Source organism: Plectrocnemia conspersa, unplaced genomic scaffold (genome assembly GCF_051122295.1).
Source record: "Plectrocnemia conspersa isolate PC_06_02 unplaced genomic scaffold, ASM5112229v1 ptg000011l, whole genome shotgun sequence".
NCBI lineage: Eukaryota > Metazoa > Arthropoda > Insecta > Trichoptera > Polycentropodidae > Plectrocnemia > Plectrocnemia conspersa.
In genome coordinates, this window is record NW_028277175.1 from 11,430,668 (window position 1) to 11,455,187 (window position 24,520).

A 24,520-nucleotide genomic window follows, 5' to 3' on the forward strand; every position below is an offset into this window, starting at 1 on the left:
AGGTACATATATACATATATTATAAATGTAATAAAAACTATATTAATATGTGATGAATTTGAACATCAGTTTAATCAACTTCATTTACAAAAGTAATAATATCTAAAAAATCTTAGATGAGTTTTACAAATAGTTAAACACTGGAAAATGACAAAAGATGAACAGACACGATTATAATTTATTGAGTTCATTCGATAGTGTATATATTGCACGAAAATAATTCATTTCGGGTGAAGATGATGACGGATATTCGATGTATGATTTGATCAGACATTACCTTAAAACTTATAGGGAAACTTAGTCAATTCAAAATAATCACACTCTAATAATATGCAAATCACTGCATTTCAACAATAAAAATATATATTATATTCATCGATCGAGATTAGCAGCGTTGTTTTAAAAATTGAATTGTAAAGAGCGAGGCACGAATTTTACTACAATAGGAATTGTGAATACTGTTATCTTTTTTCCGATCAGATAAAAACCACTAAGTCTCCAATTTTGGTTTAGAAAATTAATAGCAGTGTGGCACAATCTCAATTGGTAGGTTGCAATTATAAAAAAATAACGAAACCATAGTTCGAACACTAAGTTGTAGAGCAACAATTCCTGCTTGTCAATAAAATGTTGAACACGGCTGTCAATACTTTACATATTTCATTCGAGGATTTGAATTTTTCTGTATAAGCTCCGCTCCAATTTATAAACCACTGAATCCAGAAGTTCAAAACTAAATGGAATTAATGTATTTTAATCTCACGGTTTAAAAATAAACATCAGTACCTTACAGAGAATCAATAAGCTGCCACTCAGTACTGGTGCAAGATTTTATATATCTGAGGTCAACCTCATCTTCTGATTGAAGTTGCAGAACAGAAATAATTACAATAATATAAATGTTCAAAGAAGCAATGAAGGGCATATGAGCGCAAGAGGATTGGTGCTCTTGAGATATAATGCTGGAGGAGATTGCTAAGAGTGGTTTGGACTCATTAAATGAATACGTCTCACATTTGTTAGATGTATCCCTGAGGTGTATTTTTAGTTAATTATGGTGATGTAGAGAGGTAGAGGAAGATCCTCGACACACTATTTTGGCAGTCAATAGTAAAAAATTATCATAGTCGCGCTCCTCAACACTGAAAGACTGATTTGGAGAAAAGAAACAACCATTAGATTCGGTCATAAAAGAAATAACTCGGACGAAGATATTCATAATTTTGTAGAAATACTTGTGCCTCACCTTTACATAAGAAAAAAATAATTTAAATGGCTAACAATCATAAATCACACAAAAATTTAGTTAAATAAATTATAAATAAAGTCAATAAATTTAATAGTAAATATAGTTTATACTTGTTCTTTCATTTGATTTCACGGGTTTTTTTATTGATTGAATAAATTAATGAGCAATAAATTCCGAAAATAAAAAAAATCAAATTAGATATTGCTTGCATGTTACCTTACTTTTTTAAAAGCATTGTGCATCATTGGTAATAATACAAAGGCATATTTAAAAAAATACTTATGAAGAAATTGCTTCTTCCTGATCACAAATTTTATCATGAATCATTACGAAAGCTAGTATATATATTTATAAAATATATGTTTTTACATATATTATGTATGTTTAAGCAGCGATTATGTTTTATTCCACGTTGGATCACACTAGTCAAGCGAAAATTTTTACAAATTAAATGGCATCACGAGATCATCCTCATGTATTTGTCGTACATAAACAAACACATCGGCATCGATCCGATAGGATACTGTCTCGACTAACACATTTTTAACACTGTTGCATTTGTAACTATATGTACAGAAATCAAAAATATAATACGAAATGTAACCCACGTTACTAAGCACACTCCTGACAAAAACGCACTGTCTTTTTTTGTATTTGTTTAAAAAAAATATTAATGTAATAAACGCTTTGGTGTTTATAACATTCCGAAACCTTTGGCATAGTTGATGGCTTTAAGCAATCTGTCTTCTAGTTTTTCCTTGCTCGCATACTCGGGCAGCAGGAGAACGTTGAAGCATGTGTGAGCGGTCGGTAGTCTGTCCGAATCTGATCCGTTGCGCGCTATGATTAGTTTTAAGCGGCTCAAACCACCGACGGGAACTCGATCGGAGCCGGTCGCAAACTGCAGTAGTTTTCTCTTATCCTTCATCGAAAGGCGGTGAACGATGGCCCAAAAGTCTCTTATGATCTGAGATTCAGCCGTGTAGCCACCGTCGTACTCGGTGGAAACTTCCAATTCGAAGAAGTTGAAATTCTGAAACAATTTAAATAAACAGTAGAATGATATTGTAGGGAAGCACTCAGCATTGTCTTTCATCATATGTGAAAAATATTTTTTATACATATAGTTATTTTAACAATTTTAATAAGATTATTTTTTGCCAGCATATAATTGTCAAAATAATGTCAATGATTTTCAAATCATAAAATTAAAAAAAAAAAAAATCATTTAAGCAAAAAAGACTTATTATAATGATATATGTAAAAAGTATGTATTATACAAAAAATAAATTTAATAAATAAAAATAAAAAATGTAATAACTATACTCGCAAGTTTCATTCGTTTTATTTTGCCAGATTCAGTAAATCTAATCTTAAATAATACCAAATTTAAATTTAATTTTTTCCATCCGTGATTTAAACTCAATTAAATCTTTAAAAATTATCGCTTTTAATAAATCAGCGATTATAGAAAGAAGCTCTTCAATCAGATTTTATTATTTTAAGCGCGGAAAATAAGCACACACAATGCGTTATAGATTCATTTTTATAAAGAAAATTATAAAAAGAAGTCAGAGTAGGTTGATTTTTTACAATTCCCGACTTTACAGCAGCCCTGATTATAAATGTAAGTAAGTGAAAGCAAAGCCCCAGCAATAGGCGCTGCATTTGGTAAGTAACATTGTGGAAATTTCTAGATTACTAGGTATGTCGCCAGCTCGGGAAAATTGAAAAATGTTAAATTCTTTTTTAAAATTAAAATTATATATGTAGAGCATAAATATAAATATACTAATACCAAAAACGAAGAAATCAGAACAAATACTTAACATTTCTCTAAATAACATTTTAATTTTTTTTGGTTCTCTCAAGTACCATTGGTTGACAATCCACAACAATAAATTAACACAATAGGGCGACCACCCATTTAAAAATATTTATGGGACCAAAAAATGTTTTAACCATAAATAAGTAATTATACACAAATAACAAAGACATGCCGCTCAGTTTTAGATATCTCTACATGCGAACAAAGAAAGCTTACATCGCTTGCAGAAATACAAAATTGTACCATTTTACAACAATTTAAAGATCCACAAGCTATATCTATGTTTATATAAGCTGATGTTAGGTATACTTTTAAAAACTAAAATACGTCCCATCGATAGTCAAATGAAACGTTGCAGTTAATGTCATATTATTTAATATATTTTTTAATTAAAAATAGACAAAACTTTAGCTTTTCAGTAGCTTTATGGTACATATTTGTTTGTGATTTTATATATTCGAGCTAATAATGCTTAAATAGCATATTTTTATATAAAAATAAAAAAGTGATGCACAAAAAAGGGCACTACGTTTAATAATATGTGGGATGTTGATTTATTATAAATTATGGAAACAAATATGGAAAAATATTATTTTTTAATTTTTCGTAAATCTCAAGTTCTATTAGTATTCCAACTCATCTGTGTAAAGCAATTGAAAATAATCAATAGGTTGTATACAGTTTGCGGGAGCTTGAGGCCCAGGACATTTATCACTTGGTGGGAATATTGCTATTTTTAAGGTACATTGTCATTACTAGTTATTATTCTCCAATTTTCTGATGTGGTACGATTTGTTTGAGGTATCGTTTTTTTTGCTATTATTTTAATTGCCTGTATTCCATAGTCGATTCAAGGCAACATGCTTAATTTCGACGTTACTTTTTTACTATCATCATTGGAAGATGAAAAATCAAACATGAAATCCTCCCCATCACTATCATTACAAAACATATTATCATTACAATCACTATATTTAGCGATAGCACTGTTTTTTTTACAATAAAATTAAAAAATAAGTAATTAAAACAAAATTATTAATCACTATAGTCTTACTTAGACACAAATTATGGACAACCGAGACTCTGTCGAAAACCCAATAGGCAATAAAAACGTCACCGACGCGTGTCTACCGAAGGACGATCGCCAACCATTGCCTTCGGAGAAATCTACGGCACATCTGCATTTAAATTTAGTCATCAAAAAAACCCCGACTTATCGCGATAAATGAGCTCTCCCCGGCTTGGTTCAAGTAAAAATGATATTATTTTGATAAGATATGTTTCTTGAAGCTCTTGTCTACAACATTGCAAAAACGCCATTCAAAACATGCTCAGGAAATACCCAAAAATCGATGTTATATTTCATTAATTAAAATGGTGCGTCTGACGCACCCTACGAGTAATATAGAGCCAAGCAATGGTGTGTCTCACGCACCTTACGAGCGGAAAGGGTTAAAAAGTTTTTTTATAGTCCCAATGATGAATTTTTGACTAATTTATACTTATTGAGAGTAAAAATAAAACTACATAGTTTGTTCTTTTGCCTCAGGTGACAAAATGTCTAGTCCATGCCTTGCTTTAGCACCTATATACAAATATCCATATTTCACGTATCAATCGGTTTTCAGGATCTTGCACCAAAATATCATAGTCACTCATTAAAGCAGTAAATTTAATTCACAATATTTCACTTTTATTACATTTATCTCCTTTCGGCAAATAACCAATTAGCTAAAATATAGTGGCAATCTTGTATATAATATATAAAAAAAAATATACCTTGCTTCCGCAGACCAACTGTTCGACTTCCTCAGGTCGGAAGAGCAGTGCCAACGGACTTTCATCCATAACCATGATAAAGCCTCGTCTGAACGCTTTAAACTGGCACTCGACCGATTGGTTCAATAAGAAATCGGCGTACAGATTAACGAACTCCTAAAAAATATTTTTATATTTAAAATCAGTTTTTGCAATAATCATTACTCCAGTGGCGTCTAACATACCTCTTTATTATCTTGTGTGACATAAATTTGATCTCCATTCTCTTTCAGTTCATGAAATATATTATTTCCGAATACGTCCTGATAGCATATTCTAAACGTTTGCATAAAAATATCTTCCATATCTTCGTCGACGTATTCCAACATATATTTTAGGCCATTGTATAAAACCTATAAAGAAATAATTAATATGATAAGCATATAAATATAAAATGAGTAATAGATAAAATCATCGTACCGGATTCCAGTCCGCCAGATCGTCGAATGATCCCTTTTTACCCATGAGCTTTCTATACACAACCATTGGGAAATTGACAGCGAGAATAACATTATTATAAATAGCTAAGCCCAATACGATTCCGATCAGTGTAAATTGAGCTTCAGACTCAAACGAAGTCGGATTAAACCTAAACATAATAACACATATCAAATGATATTCTGTAATCTAATACATATTTATTTTATAGTACATACCAAGTAGTATTAGTATCAGATTGATATGTAAACATGCCGTAGTCAGGATTGAATATTTCTTCTACTATCAATTGGAAAAATTCTTTACTAACACCGCCCTCGTCGACACCCTGTTCCTCTTCAAATTCAACGACGAGTTGTTTTTTGAAATCAAGTACACGTTCCATCGCCACTAATTCTAACTATAACGCAATATTACCGTTTAAAATTATGACCACAACATGTTAGATGTGATAAAGTAATTAATTCTTACGCCAATGAGAGCGTCGGCTATCACGTGATCTCTGCGAACTTTCAATCTTAAATACGGCTGAGGCGGCACGGTTCCGATGAATGCGTTCATCAGAGACGAGTGACGCTCAGAATACATTCTGATTCTATTGTCGAAGTACAGACCGAGTGTTTTAGTCACCGGCATTAATATGAACGAGTGACGCATGAAGGAAAATTTACGGCCTGCAACAATTAATTTTATTTAGCACGTCTTCGAATCATTTCAAGATAAAATAATAGCTATAGTTTGCTTACAGCGATAGCACGAGAAGTCTTGATCCATTTCAATATTATCGCTCAAAGTTTCATTGTAAAACTCTTCGAACGGTATATAAGGTTTTCTGCAGTCGATTACGTTCACGTTTAAAGCAATACCTGAAAAAAAAATATATAAGATTAAGAGCACGATCTAACCGAGATATATTTATATAATACAAACTAATTTATCAGGTTTTAATTGATTCATATTTTAGTTGTACAGATAAAAAGACAAATACAAACCGAGCGGATCTTCCAGCTGAGCCTGTTTGGACACTTTAGAGGAACTATACGGATTCAAATGATCAAGGGAGTCGCCCAACGGATCCAACTGTCTAGGTAAGATGATCTCCTCCTCTCTGAGCGTGTTCGGTTCCATGACTCCCGCAAGCAGATTAGCGTAATAAACAATCTATTAAAAACAATCAACGTCATCAATCTTGTATGTGGAATATTATTGTATCAAATCATTACCTTCATAAATTTAGTCGGTAATGTAACTTTGACATCTTCTTGAGCGCAAGAATCTCTTGTGTAATTCGTTGTTATTATCCTTATGGTAATGAGTTGCTGCAGCGCCTCCAGAATGTTGCGCAAATTATCTTTACAATGTGTAGACCATTTCCTAGCTAATTTGGCTTGATCTGAAAATATATTAGACATTGAAGCATATGTATTTTATGAATTATTGGGTTGAAATTGTGGTGCAAAAGTAACCTTCGACTGATAAGTGATCGACAGCTTCGCACAACAACGGAAGTACGACGTCCATGAACTCGCCGTTTCTCATGCTGGGCGTTTCGAAGGCTATTAAAAAACAATTAACGATATTGTCTAATTTGCCATGAATGACTTTGACGTTCGCACATAATGTTGTCAGCGCCGTCATCAGAGCTGACATGTAAACATTTGATGGGACCTGAAAAGAAATATATTTTATTAGATTCATCAATAATATAGATATAGTATAATAATTGTAATCACGTATAAATTCTTTTGATCTAGCTGTAGTAGAATTTAGAAATTAAGAAAAACAAAACATAATATTAGGTAAAGCGAAAAGAAATTTGCGCGAAATTATCAGAAGAGGTTGGCTGTCCCTAATCAACGGAAAAGGTTCGACAAAAAACATAGGCAAGGAGTTTGGGTTCCATTGGTTTTGGATCAACATTTGACAATTTGTTTTTCGCTGCTAAGCATGTATGAAAACGATCCATTTCTGAGACAATTTGTTACTGGAGACGAAGAATAGATTCTTTATAACAATCCACATAAAAAAACCATGGCTTTCTCCAGGTCAAACACCAGTTTCAATATCTCAACCATCTTAAAAAAGTTTTTTTTTGTTTAGTGGAATATTTCGGGTGTTATTCATTATGAATTATTAAAACCTGGTCAAACCATAACAGCCAAACTTTATGGTACTCAATTGGAGAGATTAAAGGGGGAATTTTTAAAAAAACGACCAGTCCTAGTTAAATCAATGGCGCATCTTACAACACGACAGTGCAAATTACACAGGACAAAATAAAGGAACTGGATCTAAAACTTTTACCACAACTGCACTGTCAGATTATTATTTATTCCGGTTTATGGAAAATTCGCTTTGAAAATAAAAGATGATGACTGAAAACATCTAGATTCCTTTTTTAAAACAAAACTGCAAGAATTTTACAAAAGAGGCATCAAAAATGTATCCAAATTATGGCAAAAAAATTCTATCTTTAGGAATAAATATTGTATATTTTTTTCTCAATAAAAAAAACATTTTTTTTTGTTTTACCTAATACTGTCGATTCCGGTTAACTGGACGCTAATTCACAAAATGCACACTTTAGGGCAAGACCGTGACGTCACGATGACGTTTCACGCCGTCGCCTAAATCAGTTCCACAAATACTCACAGGCGTCGCTTAATACGCCGCTGCGATCGCGAGGTGGGGGCGCGGCGTGTCCGCGCATGCGTTTCGCGCACATTCGTCGATTCTGCGCGCGCGCTCGCGTGTTTTTCTGCTCATCGCCAAAATATGGACACGCTTCCCGCTTGCTTCTTTTCAACACATTCAGCTCGATAATAATACTTATCGAGCTAATTTGTTGAATACTGAACACCTGTCACCTGGATCAATGGATGAAGGAATATGCCGACAATTCCAAGACCGCGTGGACGATCATTCGAAAGACGAATACGCAGTCGCGTATCCTTTGCAGGTTGGTTTTTATTTTTATAATAATCAAATTTAATATATGATATATATTTACTCTGGATAACATATATATTAACTCTAGGAAATTGTTTTATTGCCATCACAACAACCATCGGAAAATTGTGATAACAAATACGTTCAAAAAACAAACTGCTTAGCAACGATATTCGTATCAAGCTTACTACAGCTAATACAAAAAAAGTGATAAATACGTCAAGGTGTGTTTTTGTGCATGTTTAGGTATACATTATAATAATATAAATTTATGTACAATACATATATTATATCTTACAGAATGTTTATCCTGCTATTATGAAGCTCGATTTTACGCACCATCATACTATTGATTCTGCTGCAGTGTTATATCGTTTAAAACCTACTTCTGAAACTAGAGATGTATTAAAATCATGTTTCAACGATAATTTAGGTATTACACATTTATTACTTCAAAAAACATGATACAACTATAAATATTTATTATCTTAGACATCACACAGGCAATTAATCTACATGAAAAGAAATTAGAATTAAAATATGGAATGAATTCAACAGAAATGGCTAATTCATCTATCAACCCCAAATATAGATATGTGTTGAATTGGTACACAACATGGAGATCTACACATTTGGGTCCACGTTCTGGAAATACATTGAAGGTACTTATTGTTAAATATTATAAAACTGTTACAATATTAACAAATTAATATTTTTGTTTCAGATGTTAGAATCAAAAATGCCAGCTTATGAGGGCGTTTTTGTATTGCTCGATCAATCCCTTCCTAATGCACCGCCTGTCACTACAGAATCGCGAATTGATATTGCCCGTTTGGCATTTGGAGAGGATAATATTCCACCTCTGGCTCATTTTGATCCACTGGTGGAGGAAACGCCAAAAATTTCATCAATATTAGATAATATAAATAATAATACAGAAATATCTGAAAGTGCCGGACTGTCTACTTCAAATATTATTGAACCAGATGGTAATGAACTTAATATAATCACTGAATCTTGGACCGAAGCATTAGATGCTATAGCTATAAATTTAAACAATTTACAAATCTCAGAAATAAGGATTTTATTGATAAAATTAAGAGTAAATTTTGTTCTATTAATTCCTTAGAAAGTTTTGATAATATAATCGCTGATATCTCAAGACGGCCTGCGCCTGCAAAATTTAGATCTGTAATTAAAGTGCAACCAACTTCGATTAGTCGGCGCAGGCCTGGGGTTACTAGAGGATGTAAGAGATTGCCTGCGGGTCGTCCAGCACTTACGGATAAACAAAAAAGGGTTAAAAAAAATAGATTGCTAGCATTAAATATAAAAACAATGTACCAAATGTAACTAAACACAGTAAATTTTAATTTATTTTTCCAGCCTTAGCTATTTTTTCATGTGTTTCATATAATTTTTAGCTATATTTTACTATAATAAAATTCATTTATTTCTATATAAATTTAATATTAAAGTATATAATTGTTTTGTATAAATTAAATAACTTAACTATATTATGTAATTGCTTTATATAGATTTCATTTTACATAATATAGTAAAGGTGAGGATTCGGACTAGTTTTTGTTTATACTATACATGCAATAATAAATAATTTAATAAAATATTATTATGTTTTATTTCCCTTGCATATTACTGTAAACTATTTAATTTGGGTAATATAAATTTAAATTCTAAAACTAAGAGTGTTATTTAGAATGTAATTTCGCACTTTCTTTTTCTTAAAAACTGACACTTTTATTTGAATAATTGAAATTAAAATAGCATTACTGATATGATATTTTAAAGAGTATTTGATTTGTTTGTTTTTGATATAATTATTGAGATTTTCGTTATAAATCAAATTTCATTTTTATAGGTAGGTATATTTAGGAAAAAAAGTGATATGACTTTATTAAATTGAAGTTGTACTCTACGTTGTTGCTAAAGGCCAGCGTGCCTCTAAATTCGTAAGCCCAAATAGAAAGCATATATCGTTTATAATAAAGAGACAGAGGTAGTAATAACGAAATTGTCATTTCATATATTATTAAATAGTTGAAAAAGTATTAAAGTTGACTTGACATGTCGCAATATCTTGTAAGCCAATGGATATGTTGACTTGATTATTTATTTATTACGTAGATATTAATTGACTGTTCGTCGTAAATCATATTTACATACTATTCGAAAGCTTATGTCTTGGACTATGATCCAGTATTTTGCGAGTATTTGTTTCTATTCGGTCATATTCAGTAAAAAATTATCTACTAAACAGACATCTTCGTATAGAAAGTCAATATCGCAACTATTATTAAATAAGTTTGTTAATTATTCAATAGACGAAAATTCGATTTTCATGTTTGCTTTCTACATTTTTGTACATATACACATTTTGTTAAATCGGGATTTTTATAAACAATTTGTCTGTTGAACTCGGTACAGTCCCGCTCAAATGGCTGGCAACCTTGGAGACGGCGAGTGACGCCGGCCCGGCGACGTCACCAAGACGCTAGAAAGAGACGAGTGAATGCTAGAAAGAGACGCGAGATGTGACGTCGCGGTCTCGCCCTAAAGCGTGCATTTTGTGAATATGCTAACTGGACCACTGGATTATAGGGACAGCCAGTTATTTGAGTCAAATCCCGAGGAACAGAAACCAAATAAGGAAACATAGTTTTTTACTTTGGTTATCTGGGACAGCATTCAATTTGAGTTGCGAAACGACCATTTTCTGTTCAAACCCAAACCTAACCTAATGAAAGTTCTAAAACTAATTATAGTTTTAGAACTTTCATTAGGTCAAGTCCTAAATATAAACTAAGTTAACTCATCTCTCATGAGATGTTTGATATTATACTGTTTTTAAAATATGATAGCTCTCCTTACCAATATTATTACGAACTTCTGATATGAGAGAATAGCTCAAAGTATATTCAAATTGAATTTGGTCAATAGGAGGGCGCAAAAATAAATATCATTTCTCAGAAGTCAAAAATTCACGTCAAAAGCAATAAAATGGTGATGGCACCGTCGCAGTAGGAACGCTCGGTAACAAGCGTGAAATCGACTGTATATAGAATTGTCAGGGGCAATTTTAGATATAAATGTGAAGCATGAATATGTATGAAGATTGATAATCGTCAAAATTTAGAGACTCAACTGCGATAGAGTAAAATTTTGATTAATGTGATACAAGTTTTATTCAATTAAATATATTCTCTATTTGCGTTAGCACAGTCAGTTTGAGAGCTATCCATTTCATCATTATTTATAATTGAGAAAGAAATGACAAGTTTGGGTTTACGCCCCTACTATTAGCTCTAAAGCACACAATACAGATATACTTATTATTACTTTGATTGGTTGATAAATATAAAAAAATGTAATGATTTTAATTTCTATAAATTTGTTCAAAATATAAACAGTAAACCCAAACTTGCCATCTCTTTCTCAATGATGAATAATAATGAAATGGATAGCTCACAAACTGACTGTGTTAACGCAAATATAGTATAGTAGGTAAAATTCAAGATATAACATACACAAAATAAGTTACTCATCGCTCTTATAGAATTTTGAAGATACTAAATTATTAGTCAATGCTTACATTTTTCAAGTGAGCAAAAGCTCTTCTGCAAGACTCCAAGTCAAATGGCGGATCGGCCACTAGATCCTCGTCTTTATCTGGATCTTTCTCTTTGGCTCTGATGGATTCTTTTTCTTCTGATGGTTCTGAAAGTGCAACAATATCATATTTATAAAAGGAGTCATAATTTAGATAATTTTTATTTTGAATTATATTATAATAATTAGTATATATTATATACGCGGTGTGACAAAATAATTGGACCATTTCAACATTTCACATATTTTGAATTTTGCAAGCAACTAATGTGGGAAATAAATATTGTGCGTTAAAATCTCGTTAGTAGGCGATGATTTTTAACAAAAATATAATGAATATATCTATACCCAAAAGGTTGGGGACACAATACCGTTACAGATTGAACAAAGGAGACTATTTAGTGTGCAGCAATTTGTGGTTCTGCCAAAACATTCGGATAAAATAATTACATTTTATTTTCTGAACTCTTTCTAAACAATAATTGTTCGTAATTTGTGGATTAATTCGATAGTATTTAATAACAATTTAAATTTTTTGTGTTAAACAGTGATTTTAATAAAATGGCCCAAAGAAAAAATATTTCTGCTGAAGTGAAAATTGCTGTTTGTACTTTACTTTTTTAAATTTTTTTTTTCAATTCACGCTATAAATGTTTATGGTAATCTTTTTTGTATGTTTGTTTCTCCGACACTAAATCGTGCGCACGTTGATCGAACAATGCGATTATGTGCATAGGTGACCTTCGGAGAAGTACAAGGAAGAATGTATATGAATGAGTCGTAAAATATCCAAGTTCAGTGATGTTATGGTCTGTTATTAGCGGCAATGGTGCCGATACCGTATATTTTGTTCGAGGAATGATGAATCAAGATCGATATAAAAACGTTTTGGCTATATATTTTTAACCATAAAAAACAATAACTATATTTATGCAAGATGCAGCTCTGCAGCCAAATCAATGAAGAATTACTTGGCAAGCAAAAATATACAAGTTTTACCTTGGCCAGGTAATTCACCTGATATAAATCCGACAGAAAATTGTTGAGCAGTTCTATACAGGTGCTCAAATACTAATCTAGATATTGTGGGTAAACCAAAAATATTGTTTTTACTATTTTAAATTACATAAAAGTGTGTAGAAATTACAAAAATATGAAAAAAATTGTCTGGTCCAATTATTTTGTCACACCACTGTATGTATATAAACAAGTTATATTTTCCTTGGGTATTATCGAAAACTTTCAGTAAATTATACTGCTTTTATGTGGTCTCCGTTGATTCTTTAACATGTACGATACTAGTTATTTAAATAATTGTGTATGCTTTTAGCTCATTCTTATTCTTAGCATAGATTTGTGCACCTCATGTTTACCATATCCACATAAATTAAGGTGAGGAGTGAGATCGGGGTCAAAAATATATGCATTAGATTCAGTTTAACCCTTTGGCTTTAATGTTGTTCAAAATCTAAGCCGGTCATAAACCACTAACATAACGCAGTAACAAATTCCAAAATACATTTACTTTTTCGAGCATTATGACGTCAACAATGATTGTTGTTAGCATTCATTTGCTGTTATAACAAACAACGTTATGTCGTTTTTTAGCAGCCTTTTGGTTAAATCGTCAAAAATTATCAAACCTGTTGGAGATTCATCGCTAGGTGGCATCCTTTTCGCTGGAAAACACCTCGCCAAGCAGTCCGGTTGACTGAACACCTCACCGATGGCGCGTACTAGTAACTCGGGTGCGGTCTCCCAGTTGTTGCATAATTCTATTAAGGACTCTTCGGTTAATATAGCATGCGGCTTTGACTTATCTGTTCAGGAATGAATACAATGATTTAGAGAACGTTACTAAAAGGAAATATTACTCACAATATGAATTATTACTATTAAATGACAGGGAACTTGTGTTTGGTAAGTAGATATCCGAAAAGTTCATATCCATGATGGATGATGATATGTCGGACGATTTTTTATCGATTGGCATCGATTCACATCTGCTCGGACCGCTCTCGTTTAAAAATATAGGTAAGGCATTGTGGCTATTGCTAAAAAGATACATCGATGTTAGTTTCGAAGAATCAAAGATGCAATAATTTGATTTATATTTAATAAAAAAAACACCTTGGCGAATTTTCTGTATCTTCGTTTTGCGTTTCCGATTCTGTGTTAATTCGTGGCACTTTTTGCGGAGAAATTTCACAAAGCCTCGCTTCGTCACGAAACAGCTGCAACGCTCTAGCCGCCGCCTCATTAGGATTTAAATTTTTGATCTGAAACAAATCGTATCAATATAATAATCAAGTTAATATGATTCATGCGAGAATTTTTAAATTTTACCAGTCCACTCGAAGCACAAAATTGATTGGTGCAATTCGAATCGCCGCATCCTTCTACTAATTGATAAAAATAACGCTCTATGAGCTTTCTTGCGGCAGCTCGCTTCATTATTTCTTGTTCTGAATCACTAGTAGAACCTATAATGCAATATTGTACGAGTTAGATTCATTTTATTGACGTTGTAGTACTTGATGTTTGAAACCTTTTTTACCAGAAGCCGAGCCTGAAGGAGGCTGCGTGGTAGAATTGTTCAATGACTGCTTTTCGTTACCCCTGTTGACACAATAACATAATCATTACAACTACTGCATCTCATATGACTCATTCAAAGACAAAAGTAATCAATGTAATTTTTACGCAAATTGAATAAAATATGGAAAAAATCATAGCAAATCCCATCAATTAGTTTGTATATTTGTTTTTTAAAATTGATAACTGATGTAAAATGTATGCTCTTGAAATTTTTGACAATCTTTTTTGATAATTTATCATAGATTCTTGCAAGGTTATTTTTAAATGCAACATCCAACATTATAGTAACCTACGCTCTTTAAATATTATTCTAAAAATATATCTTTACAATAAAAAGGTTTGCTTTGATTCCTTACAAATGCTCTGTAAAAAAATCGGCATAATTGAACTCGAAACAAACAACAAGCTTACACAAGCTGTGACGTCAATTGAGGATAGGGGAAAAGGTATTTTCCCCCCTTGAATTTGGCCAGAAAAATGCACATCATTTAATGAAATACTACGAATCTTAATGAAATTGAATACTAAAATAACGACCACTGACTAACCAAATTTAACCCCCCCCCCCCTGGAAAAAGCTGAAATGACATCCCTGATTCTAAACCAGAAATTTTCAGGTTGTCACTCAAAGAAAATATAAAAAAAACAGTCACGAAAATATTTTTTAAAATATGAAATTTCAGCGAAAATATTATTTATCTAGAATATGCTAGTAAAATTATATGATTTAAATTTTTCCATACGTAGTAATAAATACATTTACGTACTAATCATTATTTATTTACATGCGATTTATAAATGTTACAGTGAATGTGAATTTTTAGTGAAGTTATATTTTCACTAGTGAAGTCCAAATACATTTTCACCAGTAGATATAGTTTTACTAGCGAAAATATAATTTAGCTGATAGGCGCTAGTGAAATTTTATGCTGCTCTAAAATGACCATGAAACGCGTGAAACGTCCATTTGCTGCTCAAACCCAACCCTAACCTAATGAAAGTTCTAAGACTAGTTTTAGAACTTGTTAGATCAAGTCCAAAATACAAACTAAGCCAACTCAGCTCTCAAGGGGAAATAAGCGAAAAAAGTTCAGACAGACCTCGCATATTGCTCCATAATTAATTTGATATTACACTATTTTAAAAATATGATAGCTATCCTTACTTATATTACTATGGACTTTTGATATTTTGGACTTGACTTAATGAAAGTTCTAAAACTATAATTAGTCTTAGATTAAGTTTGGGTTTAAACAGCAAATGGACGTTTCGCGAATTTCATAGGCATTTTAGAGCAGCATATAATTTCATTAGCACCTATCAGCAAAATTATATTTTCGCTAGTAGAAATATATATCTGATGGTGAAAATGTATTTGGACTTCACTAGTAAAAGTATAACTTCACTGAAAAATACATTCAATGTACATTACATGTAAATAAGTGATGATACGTATGTAAATGTATATATTACTATGTTACCAATGAAAATGTATTCAGATATAATTTCACTGAAAAAATATTTTCAAAAATATTTGTGGGACAGATTCGAGACTATCTAAATCAGAAACCCAAGATTTTTTTGTTTAGGTGGATGAACGTCATTTCAGCTTTTTCCAGGAAGAGAGGAAGAGCAAAAGCTTTTAATATTTCGATCTCATTAAGATTCATAGTATTTCATTAAATTATATGCATTTCCTGGCCAAATTCTATTAATGACATCACTGAGATTCTCTGTTTCTTAAATGATGGGGTTTCTTAGTGTATTTAATCTGATCATTCCTGTTACAGCCCCAACGTTCTAGAAGGTTTCTTTGTTGTTCAAGATGGTTTCAATGGTGGATTGGTAATTACATATTTATTTACGATTAACTGCAGCAATTCAACTATGAGCGACAAGGTCATGTTGCTTAAATTATTTAGTTTATCCATCACCATTATTATAGAATGTTTTGGGACACGGTGGACATCTGCACAACATGCAGAATTACAATCGTAAGAAGCTAGTATAGTAAATTAAAATCAGTTTGAATTATATGTTGTGAATATGAAAGTGACAAAGAAAATTAGAGGTTATGTTAGACGTCAAAGTGAACGCAGCACAGGGTGGGAGTGATAAGCGGAAAAGACAAAGAGTCGATCGACGAAGAGTCGGAGATGGGGCGAGTGGCGGAATGTGTGTGTGTGGGGAGGGGGGGATGGACTGTTTCGGACCTGTCGGCGCCAGTGGATTCTCGGGCTGAGCTCATGAGCTGTCGCGGCCGCCGCCGCCTTCGCCCTCTCCCCGCGCCCCTTGCCCCTCGCCGCGCAGCCGCCGCGCGCAACAGCGGCTCTCAACCTTTCGCTTTTTCCAATCTCGTCTACTCACATTCGTGTCAGCCAAAAAGGCACCGTCCGCTCGCGAACACCCAGGAGAGCTAAATGACAACCGTTTGTTTACGATGACGAATCGTATTCGATTTTTCACAACGCACAAACTTTCGCCTTTCGCGTGTTATTATTGCGAAGCATATCAAACTCGAGCATGTTGCGCATTGAGATGAAAATAAACTACAATAATTTATCAATTTAATTGATAAAATCAAATTTTTTTTGTTATCATAATTACCCTTATCTAATTTTTAACTACAAGATAAATAATTATTACAAAAAATACGACAGTTCCAGACTTGCTATGAAAAACCTGGACAAGAAATGGGGAAGTGCTTGTAAAATTTGCTTATAAAATACACGTTAATTATATTTTCTCTGTATGCATTCATTAGTTTAAGATGTTGTTTTAATAAGAATAATAGTCGAAAAACTCTAAAGCTGCTTTAAAATTAAGTTTATAAAAGACAATTTATCATAAGTAGATAAAAGGGAAAAAAAATAAAGCGTTAAGATTTACTTGTAGGGATTAATACTAGTCGTACCACTAGCTCTAACTCCCCTTCCCACAGTTGGGGTTTATCAAAACAAACAAAATAACATTTTATCTTCAACTGGTGCTGAACATCGCTTTAGTATTTAAAAACATAATTATTCGATAAAAATAATCAATAAATGTTATATTTAAAGTTAAATAAATAAACTTATATAACATGATCTTAAAAATAAATATAAATGTGTAGAATGTGAAAAGTGTTACAAATCACAAAATTTTGGACAAGGCAGCCGTTTAAATTATTACATTTATTAAAACGAAAATATCAATTGGCTATTTTATATACAGAAATACGTACTTGCGTTGTGCGTAAAAATTTTCTGAATTTCTTGATAATGTCTTTATTTTTAATAAGGATATTTAAAGAAAATAAAGTAGTATATGGAAAGTAAGTTTACTTTTTTAGAGCTGATATTGCTTTTGTGAGAGAGAGTGAGAGAAATTTATGTTCCACCACTGAAATGAACTAGTGACGAATCCTATTTTTTTTATCTTCTAATATTCTGGTTTGGTGAAAATATATTTATGTCACGTTTTAATATGATTAAGATATTTTTAATAACCAATATCCATTGATGAAATATCGTCATTGTATTTGACGATGTTAATAAAAAAATGTTTATTAGTAGTAATGACATTATTTTAGTATAAAAGTGATTTATTTATTATATTTTTGTAGAGGTAATTATTTTTAATAAAATTGATTATATGTAAAATATAGTGTAATATGGTAACAGAAAAATATTGTATTTTTATTGCAAATTTCTTCATATTTGCAAATTAAAAATATTTTTTATAATTCTGTCATAAATTAAAACTCGTATGTGTTCAAATCAATTTAATTTATTATTTTAATTAATCTTTTAACCGTGGATGACACCTATAGAAGTCATCAAGAAAATCACCAGTATGCATTGCGCATCTAAAAGTGCATAGACCTTTGAGCCTTGTAATATGTTTTTTTTTTTGTATAATTTAAGGTTGAAAAACACTTAAAATTATTGATATAATATTTAAATAACTTATGGTATAAGTAAATGGGAGCACATGTTAGCAAATTTTGAAATGGCATGCAAAAATATCAGTCACCGTGAAAGCGTTAAGCATCCAATTACCTTTTATTGTTTATATGTACTAGGTACAATTTTATAAAAAAATCATTGTATGGTCAATATGTATATTGTTATAACCACCTACTATTCGAGAACTAATGACAGCTGTCAATATTGCAGGCACGATGTCTGCCGATTCCCATAAGGGAATTTCGCTCTAACTTTTTATTTGCCGCATTTATAAAAGACAATTGATATTATTTTATCCAAATAATACATTCCTCGTAAGTTTATACAAAATGTCCGATGTTAACGAAAGATCTGAGACGATTTTGAAAGGATTTCAAGTGTATGTACTATTTATATTATGAAATACAGACAAATATATACTAATTTAATTGTACATCGATTTTAATTTAAAGCAATTGGATGAATTTGCGAGATGCTGATACGGGTGAGTTATCATAAAATCTAACCTATTTTTACATTTGTGTTTTTCAGTCGATAATTTTATTTTTAACATTTTAAACAGGTAAGATTTTATGGCAAAATACCGAAGACATGTCATCGCCAGACGCAGAGCACGAAGCTAGAGTTCCTAAAAAAATATTGAAATGTAGAATAGTATCCAGAGAAATGAACTTTACTTCTGTAGAATCGATGGAACAGTTTAGATTGGAACAAGTAATTGCACTTTTTTGTTTTCAAAATAAATAAAAGTAGCTTTGGATTGATTATTTTTTTATTTTGCTTTCTAGAAAGTATTATTTAAAGGTCGTTGTATGGAAGAGTGGTTCTTCGAATTTGGATTCGTCATACCTAATTCGACTAACACTTGGCAGTCGGTTATAGAATCAGCTCCTGAATCGCAAATGATGCCCGCTAATGTTTTAAAGTTAGTATGGTTAAATATATTTATTAAATAAAATATATCCTTGTATTGATAATTGTTTTATTTTATATTTTTAGTGGTAACGTTGTTATAGAGACAAAGTTCTTCGATGGCGATCTTCTAATCACAGTTTCTAAAGTGCGAGTGTTTTATGTTTAATTTTAATCTATCTAAATACCAATGATGCCTTTACTTAATATGAGATTAAATTATTTCCTTAGAATAATTTATGCATTATTTTGTAAATATGCGAATTAGTTTCACTGAATTTTACCTTCGCACGAGTGTCTGTTTTGTATTGCGTACATATTATTAGAGAATCAGAATTTAGTCTAGTGGCGGTTTATGGTAAAAAAATTGTGTTGCTGCATAGTTTTAAGGAGGAAAATGTGTTTTTTAATTTTATTATTTGGTTAATTTTTACAATCTTATCTAATTTTATGTAACATTATCAAATTTTGTGAAGGTGTGAGGAAGAAGGCCGACCTCACACGAAGATCTCAATGATGTTTCTCACTTGTCAAAAGTCATATGAAATTCCGTATATTCATATTGGATTTAAGATAGTTTTATACAGTAACAGTTTGTTTTCTAATAACAGTAGAGATCCTCAACTGTCTTCAAAAGTCGTAGTTTTATTCTTCTTTGTTTAGCGAGATTTCAGCAGATAAAGGAATAAAAACACTAAATATTAAGCAATTTCTTGAAAAATAGCCATAAAGATATTTGTACTTGTCTTAGATTTTGGTTGTTGTCAGTTATTTAAGATATTTAAAAAAAAATATTTTATTTTTTTGGGGGTGCTGCAGCTTTACTGCTTTCTGGATGGACCGCCACTGAATTAGACCATGCTTTAAATATGTTATTAATTGTTGGTAATTAAACATTCCGACATATAACTTAACTTTTCTACTGACTCGATTCTGATTGTGTGTTGTTTATATTAAAATACTTAATAGCACATTAATATTTTAGTTTACAACTTAATTAATTATATTTGATCAGTGTTTACTGTGATAATTATTTTAATACATACATATGTATATATGTGACAAATTTTTACTTGAAGTTTTATTTATTTTATGCAAGCAGGAAAAAATAATAAGACGCCGTTTTGCACTGACTTTTATTAATTAGCAGGTGCTACAAAAAAACGTAATTTACACATTTGCCAGCCCCGTGTATAAATAAGTTTTACAAGAGGCCAAAAGGTAACACAACAACATGTTAGTTTCGCGGCGTACTCGTTTAAAACGCATCGTAAATTCGTTTTAAAAATAAACTTTAGCGAAAACGCTAACTTTTCACTTATTACAACATCACTCAATCAACATGAGAAATTAATATAACGCATTCTTTTAAAAAATCAACATGATTAACCAATTAGATTCCGATTTACACTTAAAAAAAGTATATTATATATATGTATATATATAATAAAATAACAAACAAATAGTAGAACAATGGAGAAAGAGAAAATCAAACCCTATTTGATATTAATTCGTGGACATTATATAGACAATGTATGACACAAAAAGAGTCCATCAAATAAATTAATATAAATACAATGTTCTGTTACGCGTTAACAAGCATTTGCCGAAGGAATGCAGTTTCATTTTTAACATTTTAAAGTAAAATAGGGATGTACAATTATATAATAAACATAACCTAAGTATTTATAAGTCACCACAATTATCGTTTATTACTAGTAAATTTTACATTTCTTTTCCAATGTATACATATATATATATAAATCTATCACGCACATATAAATTAAACTAACGTTATATAAAAACTATATTATATGCATATATATGCATATAAACCACTCTCGTAAAATATGTAAATATAAATTTTCTAAGTTAAAACTTGAAGGGTTTCATCATCAATGATATTTATATAAATCCACCTCTTAATTTACAGTAAGACGGCTTCGTAACATTATCAATTAATTTATATTAATAAACTTATTTATTAAGACACATTTGTGTATGTGTGTATATAGACATTTTTACACATACATACAAACATACAGATTGTATGGATCTATGTAACGATTTAGACTCTGTAAAGCGACAGTGTTATGGCATATATTTGAAATTAATAATCTTATGGAATGTTTCACGCACAGATTTTTAACATGCAATTAATGAATTTGGCATCTATTTGGTGTCTCATATATTTTTTAAATCTCCGTAAATATATCTGAAATGTGAATTAATTACGCGTTGTGTGTGTGTGTGTTATTATATGAGATAAAATTGATTGACTATAGGAACATAACATTTCTTTTATTTATAAATATATTATATATACAAGATTCAATTTTTAAAAAATATTAGAAAATTGTATACATTGATTCTCTTTAAATATATTATTATTTTTCTTTAAATTAATATAAATATAGATCGTTCACGATTATAAACGTATGAGTAACATTCTTTAAAAATTTTATATTATATATTAAAAAAATACGGAATCGATCTATAAAATGCGAAATTGATCACTCTAATAAAACCTAATAAGTTGATTTTGATATAAATATTTTTTTCGTTGCTTAAGTTATAGTTTATATCAATTATTTATATCTTAAGCAAACTAGAGTAGATTTGACTATTCGGACATGTACGATGCATCGCGTCCAAGTTAAATATATGTCATAAGTAGCTTCGTCTAGGATCGATTACATTAATTATTACGTTTAAGAGACACAAAAAAGTAGAATAATTTAATTATGTAAATGCATATAAAAATATGACTAAGTCCGATATGATATCAATATCGAACACAAATACATTTTGAATGGTAAATATATTTTACGACTAAACATTGTTAGACGATAGGAGATTTCATTTGCTCGGAAATGAATTTGGCATTTAGACATTAAAGTTCTTCTTAATGATGTATGAAATGCACATTTAAAAAATCCTTATTTATATAATAAGAAAGAACCAAAAGTATTTTTTGATAATCTTTTATGTCAAACAATTGAAATCAAGGACAAGTACCAGATCGTGTCTTGTGGTCGAATAAGCTATTTTATTTCATAAGCAACTTGAAACATGTATGTATTATATTTAAAAAAAATGAATATATAAATAAGGCACTGTTTCATACTCGTCGCCGTCTAGTATCATTGCACTTATAAAACATATATTTTATTACACACTCACAAATTTCACACAATATAACACGTAAATACATATAAAAATATTTGTACTACCGAAATGCTTGATAAAGGACTGCATCATTTCGTTTTTAGCTTTGTGTAGGTGTAATTTTATATAAATATGTATATAATGATAGCGTTCGTTACATATTGGAATGTGAATATTTTCTTCTTCTTTGTATTGTGATATGGAAGACCATTTGTTAAATTAATTTAAAACAGACGATATATACATATTTAAAAAATCTCTCAATAAAAAACCTTAACGTCTATATACGTAATCAATTCAAAAACACTTATCACAAAAATAAAAATTCATTGGTTCTTTAACGGATGATCCAGTTAAACAACGTTATATCAATGTATGTAAAATAAAGAACGAATTAGAGTTTAAAAAGTTTATTTCTTCGAAGCCTGAGCGACAGCAGCTCGAAGAACGTTGAGTTGATTCATGAGAGTCGTATTGGACTGCTCTAATGTTTCGACTCGTTTCCGATAATTCGAGTTTTCGTCCAATAGGCTCTCTACTTTCTTCTCTAATTGATCCATGTATTCCTTTTTTTTGCGCCTACTCTCTTGTGCTGATATCTGTAATAAAAAATACAATTAATATATATAAATAAACAAACAAGGCAGTTCATGAGTCGATTTAACTAGCTATGGTATTATTTTCATTATAGAAAGTATAATGCGCAGTATGAATATAATTGCAAATGGTATGTTAGCAACACTATGTTTGAACTATTCTTCACAAAATTAAACCACACAACTAAAAATATATCAGAATATATAAACATACCTTATTCTTAATTTTACGTCTAATCTTCTTAAGCGATTTCTCTTCGGATTTAGTCAAAGGTAAACGCGTCGGCACCGGATATCCTTCAGCCAACAATGTGCGTTTCTCTTCCTCAGTTAACAATAGTGTTCCCGTAGAACCCTTCTGAAATTTCTTCTATTTCATTAGCTTGTTTGTACATTGAATAAACGAAAGAGATAAAGAATTAAAAATACCGGTTGTGAGCTGATGAGAGGTGTGTGTATAGGCTGACGTACATGTTGAGGGGGGTAAATGTGATGTGACTGTGAAACTCGACGAGAGGTAGGTGGTGGTGATGGTGCTGCTCTCGTAGGCGATAATGCACCTTCACTATCTTCGCTAGACAGAGAAGACGGAGGTGTAGGGGGTAAACCAAATCCTAAAAAATAAAATAATTACCAATTAATATCGAAATTTAAATAAAGCTGGATGGTTTGAATTGTGGACAGGAGAAAAACTCACCTGAAGTATTTGGTTCGACTTTAATGTTTAATTTTGGTAGCGTCGCCAGAGTTGCATTACCAAGTAGTAATTGTGTACTTCTTCTTAACGCGCTTTGTGGCAAATGGATGCTGCCAGTCTAAAGCATAAACGCATACAGTTATATATAACAGAATCAAGTTTAATATTGCAGTTATGTAATGATATTTACCGTGTGATCGATGACATAGTCAATTGTCTGTAAACTGCCTGTTTCGTGATAAGCTGGCGATTGTGATGGCGATGGGGAGGGTGAACTTGACGCTGGAGACGATGGCCTACTGAGAGGTTCTTGTTTCACTGTATGACTCGAGGGTGATGACGGACTCGGTGAATTGCACGGTGATGAGAAACATCTCCTTTGATTCCACGCGCTGTCTATCGGTATCGCTGGATAGCATTCGTCTTCCATGTCTAAAATATAATATGCATAATATGTTAAATGTGTATCAAATAAAATCTGAGTTTACATGAGTTTAAATTTTATATAACGATGTGTACAGTAAATGAGCACCTTTAAATAAATTATTTCTGGGTTAGAGTGTTTTATCGGGACAAATGATTTTTAGATCATTTGATACATGGTAGACATATATATCTACTGGTACTTTTATTAGATCGGTAGGTTCGTGTATCTTTGTATATGATTTCACTAGCGTCTACCAGTAAAATTAT

The 24,520-nt window shown here is 31.3% G+C and overlaps 4 protein-coding genes across 14 annotated transcripts in view; 2 read left to right on the forward strand and 2 right to left on the reverse strand.

Moving 5' to 3' along the window:
• Window positions 1–46: 46 nt before the first annotated feature.
• Ube3a (ubiquitin protein ligase E3A) lies at window positions 47–16,963 on the reverse strand. 8 transcript variants are annotated; one of them, XM_088198125.1, is made up of 17 exons: window positions 16,875–16,963; window positions 14,467–14,528; window positions 14,256–14,392; window positions 14,040–14,188; window positions 13,803–13,963; window positions 13,553–13,729; window positions 11,893–12,017; window positions 6,800–7,001; window positions 6,557–6,726; window positions 6,326–6,494; window positions 6,080–6,199; window positions 5,805–6,007; window positions 5,552–5,733; window positions 5,316–5,484; window positions 5,081–5,248; window positions 4,857–5,012; window positions 47–2,282 (listed from the first exon to the last, which is right to left on the reverse strand). In XM_088198125.1, coding segments are annotated over exons 1-17 (2,691 nt in total). In that variant the 5' UTR covers window positions 16,877–16,963; the 3' UTR covers window positions 47–1,943. The 8 variants fall into 8 exon arrangements, with proteins under 8 accessions (XP_088054251.1, XP_088054250.1, XP_088054248.1 ...); XM_088198124.1 differs by having other exon boundaries at window positions 14,458–14,528; XM_088198122.1 differs by having other exon boundaries at window positions 16,721–16,963.
• On the forward strand, window positions 8,369–9,592 carry LOC148229515 (uncharacterized). 2 transcript variants are annotated; one of them, XM_088198131.1, is made up of 4 exons: window positions 8,369–8,506; window positions 8,583–8,715; window positions 8,775–8,944; window positions 9,007–9,592. In XM_088198131.1, the coding sequence occupies exons 2-4, from the start codon at window positions 8,601–8,603 to the stop codon at window positions 9,409–9,411; spliced, it is 690 nt and encodes a 229-aa protein (XP_088054257.1). In that variant the 5' UTR covers window positions 8,369–8,506; window positions 8,583–8,600; the 3' UTR covers window positions 9,412–9,592. The 2 variants fall into 2 exon arrangements, with proteins under 2 accessions (XP_088054257.1, XP_088054259.1); XM_088198133.1 differs by having other exon boundaries at window positions 8,841–8,944.
• A 1,673-nt stretch (window positions 16,964–18,636) lies between the features above and the next one.
• On the forward strand, window positions 18,637–20,438 carry PrBP (Prenyl-binding protein). The gene is made up of 5 exons (XM_088198134.1): window positions 18,637–18,833; window positions 18,907–18,938; window positions 19,017–19,168; window positions 19,243–19,379; window positions 19,454–20,438. Exons 1-5 carry the CDS (start codon window positions 18,784–18,786, stop codon window positions 19,533–19,535), a joined length of 453 nt encoding a protein of 150 aa, XP_088054260.1. The 5' UTR covers window positions 18,637–18,783; the 3' UTR covers window positions 19,536–20,438.
• A 2,271-nt stretch (window positions 20,439–22,709) lies between these two features.
• CrebA (Cyclic-AMP response element binding protein A) overlaps window positions 22,710–24,520 on the reverse strand; it is a 104,703-nt gene continuing 102,892 nt past the window's right edge. For 2 of the 3 annotated variants that reach the window (XM_088198128.1, XM_088198130.1), the window contains 5 exons: window positions 24,018–24,259; window positions 23,828–23,945; window positions 23,560–23,744; window positions 23,345–23,497; window positions 22,710–23,133 (listed from right to left, as the gene is read on the reverse strand). In XM_088198128.1, the coding sequence (XP_088054254.1) occupies window positions 22,945–23,133; window positions 23,345–23,497; window positions 23,560–23,744; window positions 23,828–23,945; window positions 24,018–24,259 (887 nt within the window). In that variant the 3' untranslated portion in view covers window positions 22,710–22,944. The remainder of the gene's footprint in view (window positions 23,134–23,344; window positions 23,498–23,559; window positions 23,745–23,827; window positions 23,946–24,017; window positions 24,260–24,520) is intronic. The other variant, XM_088198129.1, reaches the window with a different exon arrangement.

Coding starts and splice junctions, on each gene's coding strand:
- LOC148229515 (XM_088198131.1), top strand. CDS start 8,601: ATGAAGCTCGATTTTACGCACCATCATACTATTGATTCTGCTGCAGTG. Junction 8,716..8,774: donor ATGTTTCAACGATAATTTAG/GTATTACACATT, acceptor TTATTATCTTAG/ACATCACACAGGCAATTAAT. Junction 8,945..9,006: donor GTTCTGGAAATACATTGAAG/GTACTTATTGTT, acceptor TTTTTGTTTCAG/ATGTTAGAATCAAAAATGCC.
- Ube3a (XM_088198121.1), bottom strand. CDS start 16,755: ATGAGCTCAGCCCGAGAATCCACTGGCGCCGACAG. Junction 14,529..16,720: donor GAATCCACTGGCGCCGACAG/GTCCGAAACAGT, acceptor TTGTGTCAACAG/GGGTAACGAAAAGCAGTCAT. Junction 7,002..11,892: donor CTTTTGCTCACTTGAAAAAT/GTAAGCATTGAC, acceptor ATTTCTTTTCAG/GTCCCATCAAATGTTTACAT.
- PrBP (XM_088198134.1), top strand. CDS start 18,784: ATGTCCGATGTTAACGAAAGATCTGAGACGATTTTGAAAGGATTTCAA. Junction 18,834..18,906: donor ATTTTGAAAGGATTTCAAGT/GTATGTACTATT, acceptor TTTAATTTAAAG/CAATTGGATGAATTTGCGAG. Junction 19,380..19,453: donor ATGCCCGCTAATGTTTTAAA/GTTAGTATGGTT, acceptor TTATATTTTTAG/TGGTAACGTTGTTATAGAGA.